This window comes from Trachurus japonicus, unplaced genomic scaffold, assembly GCF_045865225.1.
Source record: "Trachurus japonicus isolate A0001 unplaced genomic scaffold, Traja_1.0 AP030784.1".
Classification (NCBI taxonomy): Eukaryota; Metazoa; Chordata; class Actinopteri; order Carangiformes; family Carangidae; genus Trachurus; species Trachurus japonicus.
In genome coordinates this window covers 8,106-13,446 of record NW_028220917.1, presented here as the reverse complement: position 1 = coordinate 13,446, position 5,341 = coordinate 8,106, and the positions used below count along the sequence as shown (strand labels likewise).

Here is a 5,341-nt window from a genome sequence, read left to right as displayed (position 1 = left end):
CATGCTTCAGGATGCCATGTCATAGTATGGTTAGTGTTATTTATTGTTGTCATGTGTCTGTACTGTGATGTGGTTTTGTTTTGTACTGTGTTTTTTGTATGGCGATGCAGTCTCCTTGCAGTGTTGCCCACAATGCAATTTCCCCAGGGGAATTGATATCGGCTTCCCAAAGGGGAATTCATGTGGGCTTCACACATTATATCAACAATGCAGCATTGAACTGATAAATCTGACAGTTAAACTGTATGAATATATCCAACATAAAAAAATTATTTAAACCCATCTCCATCCCATCTCCTTACTTGTTTTGTGAGTTGCCGTACTTCCCGAACGGATCGCCGGCTTTTCCACCATCTCCGGTGAAAATGTACAAATATCCATCGAGGCCAAACAGCAGCTGGCCTCCATTGTGGTTTGCAGCTGGCTCGTCAATCTCTAAAATAACCCTGCACATATAATTGGGGAAAAAAAGAAAAAGAAATAAAGCACACTACAATCACTTAAAGGCATAAATATTAGGCTGCCATGATATGTAAGTACGTCCTCAGGGCACCTCACCCACATCCATCCTTTACATGTTAAACGCTAATGTCTGTTTGTCATTCTTATGCAAACGTAAGTGCTGACAGATATCCAGCTCTCAGCCCGGAGGAGCTGGGGGTCGGATATGAGGCCATACTGATAGTTTTAGGGCACGTTTGGCAGTAAAACATAATGAGGGTGAATGTTTATCAGAAAAAATACTGTTCTCCTCCTCGCACGGCTCAATGTTGAGACTGAATATGAAGCCAAAGCAGCTGACTGAAGACAGGTTGTTTGCTTGTTCTAGAAAAGTGACACGTTTTGATTTTGCATTTTTTTGGCACACAACAGGCAATTCTTTCCATTTTGAACTGACTTATTGATTGATTTACTGACTGATTGGGTTCAGTTTCCTTCATATAACGATCTCTGTATCAACCGACAGGCTTTTTTCTAGAGCAGACATGGGCAACTTATTCCTCAAAGGCTGGTGTAGCTGCAGGTTTTTGTTCCAACCAATCAAGAGCTCACAGTTTGACCATCTACCGTCTGAAAACTGAGATCTATTGATTAAATGAGTCAAGTCTGTAAAGAAAACCTGCAGCCACACAGGCCGGCCCTTTGTGGAATAAGTTTCCCATGTCTGTTAGATGTCTTTCTAAAACAAAAGTCAACATATCCCCATCGGACAATCAAAATAAATCCAGAATACAAACTGAAATTCATCCTCAACGACACCAAGGTCACATGAAATACTATGGAAACATATCTGCACCTTTATTCAAATGGAAATGCATTTTGCAAAATTAATTTCCATTTGAATAAAGGTGCAAAAATGCCATGGCAATATGACATTTGATTAAATCCATTTTAATTCCTAATTTTCATCAAGATTATTAAAACTATATTGAGGATTGCATTGCCACATTGAATATTGAAATGTAAATTGCCATGATCACTTTCAAAATTGCACATTGGATTTTCCATTTTGCAAAATGAATTGCCATTTGAATAATGGTGCAGATACGCTTCCATAAAATACAAAGACACTGCTCTTCAGAGAAAATATTAGACCTATATCTGCCTACTTCAATTACCAGTGGTAGGGTACCAGTTCCTAACTGGGCACATGGGGACCTTGGTGCTCTGTGTAACAATGAGACAATATAGATATAATGTGGTAATTAATTGGGTTTAGACATGGCAGTATGAGTATTTTATGTTTGGATAGACTTGATAAAAAGGCAGATTTTCCAAAATATCAAAAGTATTCCCACAAGTGGTGCAGACTGTATCTAATACATAATTGTATACATTTGCATATTTACAAAAAAGACATGTTCAGGCACTGCACTGGAACAGGATGTAACAAAGTCTGTATCATAAATTAATTTATCTGACTTTTATTGTGATTCTCTCTCTCTCTCTCTTTCTCTCTTTTACTATTTATTGTTGAGTGATTTTTTATTGTAGAACATTGAAAAGTTGACATTACTACTAAGAAGATCATTTAAATCAAATCGGGGCCCCAGGAAGTTTGGCCCAACTCTGGAGTATGAGTCACTGTGTCAATCCTGGTAAAATAACAGCCCAGAGGGTGGATGGCAATATAATACAGTACTATATTTCTGTCAATGGTGCCTGCATGCAGAGCCACGAGAAGAGAAAGAAACCTCCTCCCACCTCTCAGAATAAGGATCAGCCACGTTCATGTCGTAGTCGGACACCTTCATCTCACTGATCCTCACTCTCTCCAGTTTACTGTTGACCTGGATCGAGTAGTAGATGAAGAAGCGCCCGTTGTCTCTGTACTTTGGGTGGAAGGCCATGCCCAGGAAGCCCCTCTCATCCCCCATCCAGGGCGTGGTCAGCACCTCCCCGCTCACGTCCAGGAAAGGCCGCTCCAGCCGGCTGCCGTCGGGCAGGTAGACCCACACGAAGCCCACCTGCAATTCAAGCATGTTAATGCACCTGCGTTGAACATTTATGCTTTAGGTCAGGGGTTCTCAACTAGTCTCACTCTGGGACCCACATTTTCCCATGGTCATTAAGTCGCCACCCACTTTTATAGAATTCAAACCAAGAATTTTTTTTTAAAGCCTTTAAAAACTAATTTTGCTCTTTATTGAGCAAAGTGCATTTCAGGGCACATGAATGAAACTGAGGAGGACCATGACAACTGCATGTACGGAAGTGAATAAAAAAATATCAAACTGCACAAAATGGAGACCAACAAAATGATATATTTGACTTCTAATGCATCTCTGCATTCAGAGCATATTCACAAAAGTGAATAAATATCAAATTGCACAAAATAAAGACCCACAAAACAAGGTATTTTCACTGCATTCAGGCCACATTAATAAGAAACTGATATCTTTGCATTCAGAGCAAATGGAGCAAATAAGAAGAAACTGAGGAGGATCATTACAACTGCATGTGTTCACGTGTCCTTTCAAAATGAGTTATTTTTCAAAATAAAAGACATGTCCAACATCAGATGTGCATTAAATATTATTTACTTTTTTGACCAGCTGTCCGTGACCCATCCAGAACGGGTCCGCGACCCACTAGTTGAGAACCACTGCTTTAGGTTATCTCATGTATACTCTTCTATAATCATGTAACTATTTTATAATCATGTAAAAAGCTATATTATTCCTCTTGATCATGTTAACTCATTTACATTGTTCTACTTAATATGCATTTCTATAATCTTGTTAACATCAGGATAAATGACTTTATATAATTATTTGTATAAACACTGTATTGTTGGAATAAGTGTTTGATTTAATGTGGACCCCAGGAAGAATAGTCTTCATCTTTATGTAGACTAATGGGGATCCAAAGAATACAATAAACAATAAACCTGCTCTGCGATGAACATCCTGTGTGTGTCGTCGCCGCTGTGCAGCATCAGCACAGGGTTCCTCAGGTTGTTGGCCACCTCGGTGAGGCACAGCTGGAGACAACCTCTGGGGTCTTCCACCACCTGGCCCAGGTTGCTGTTGAGGCCGGGGCTCTGCAGCACGTTGGGGTAGCAGTAGTCCTGGTCGGACAGGTCGACCAGGCTGCAGAAGGTGGACACGTCCCGCTCAGACGTGTCCTGCAGCAGCCAGTTCTCTGTCAAATATCTGACCACGTGGCCACATTTACCATGAAACTCTGAGCAGTAGTCAAAGCAGAGGCCGGGCAGCTCTCGGACAGGTGTGTAGGGGTCCTCGGCATCGAACAGGTGGGCGGCGTAAGGCGAGCACTCCTGGATGGGATCAGATTAAGATGAGTTAAAGGGATAGTTCACCCAAAATTCAAATATATCTACTCACCCTCATGTCGACTAAGAGCTGTGAGAATTTTCAGAGTCCTCCGTGCCTTCTCTAAGTTACAGAGGGGGGTCCGCGCAGCAGTATTTGTCCATATAATGGTTGTGAATGGTGCTCACTTTTCTTCGTCCAAAAAGACACACCAAAAAACATCCAAATACCTCCATACTGCTCGTCTGTAATGTCCCTCTTGTATTGAAGCCCCGACATGAGAAATTGTTCCGCCGGACACAGGAAGAGCAGTGAACCGAGACACTGGGAGCTTCCGCTACAAACAAGCTTGAAATATAGACTTTTTTTTTTTTTTCGGAACAATTTTTCATGTCGGGGCTTCAATACAAGAGGGACATTACAGACGAGCAGTATGGAGGTATTTGGATGTTTTTTGGTGTGTCTTTTGAGAGTGGTGAGCACCATTCACAACCATTATATGGACAAATACTGCTGGGCGGACCCCCCCGTAACTCCGAGAAGGCACGGAGGACTCTGAAACTTCTCCCAGCCCTTAGTCGACATGAGGGTGAGTAGATAATGAGTGAAATTTGAATTTTGGGTGAACTATCTAACCCTCTTAAGATGAGACACTATACAAATCATCATTGAGACATTTCATTCCCGTCAACAATCAGACGGGGGAGTATAAATCAAGGGGACTCTTGTGTTGACTTGATCGTTGACAAATAAACCAATTGCATCACAAATTACAGTATTTAATATAGGACATTTCAGCAGCTCCACACCTCCAAACCTCCCTTACTCCCCAGGGACATTTCCAGAGATGGCAAAAGTACCCAGATTCTTTACTCGAGTAGAAGTAAAAGTACCTGTGTAAAAAACGACTTAAGTAAAAGTGAAAGTACTGATCCAAATATCTACTCAAGTAAAAGTAAAAAGTACAGGCTCTGAAATTTACTCAAAAGTATTATTAAAAGTAAAAAGTATTTCCATTGCACGATTCACTGCAAAGCAAATAACCACACGATAATTCATCTTGAATCCGTTTCATCAATGTTATTGTTCACATAGCCTAAGTTTACCTGCCGGACACAAAATGTATCCTAATGTACTTCACTATGGTGAATCGTAGGCATTTGTATTGTACACAGAGGTGGCAAAAGTACTCATATTCTGTACTTAAAGCAGACGTAAGCGATCCGGTCGTTTTGGCTAATGCTGCGTTCCAGGCAGGCTTTTGAAACAACACTTACGACTTTGTAGCGTTCCAGGCAACCCACTCGTGTTTCTCCGACCTGTTTTACCTGTGAAAGTCACTATAACGGCCACTCGTAACTTCTGACCCGTGAACTCGTACCAGATCGAACTGGTACGACTTCACAGGTCGGAAAAACACCAGTTACGGGCTGCCTTGAACGCACCATAACGTCTTGTCAGCCGATGGAGTTAGCAGCCCCCGCCCTCGTCATGGATCTATTGGTCCTCGTCCCTACGTCACCACATTCAGGCGCATCCCTTGGCTGCACACACAGAGAGGACCG

The 5,341-nt window shown here is 41.7% G+C and overlaps 1 protein-coding gene across 1 annotated transcript; it reads right to left on the bottom strand.

Moving 5' to 3' along the window:
* Positions 1–302: 302 nt before the first annotated feature.
* Positions 303–3,781, bottom strand: LOC146960008 (HHIP-like protein 2; the record flags this gene model as incomplete). The annotated part of the gene is made up of 3 exons (XM_085772709.1): positions 303–446; positions 2,206–2,468; positions 3,392–3,781. Coding segments are annotated over 3 exons (797 nt in total), but the record flags the coding sequence as incomplete, so codon positions are not given.
* Between the last annotated feature and the right edge of the window lie 1,560 nt (positions 3,782–5,341).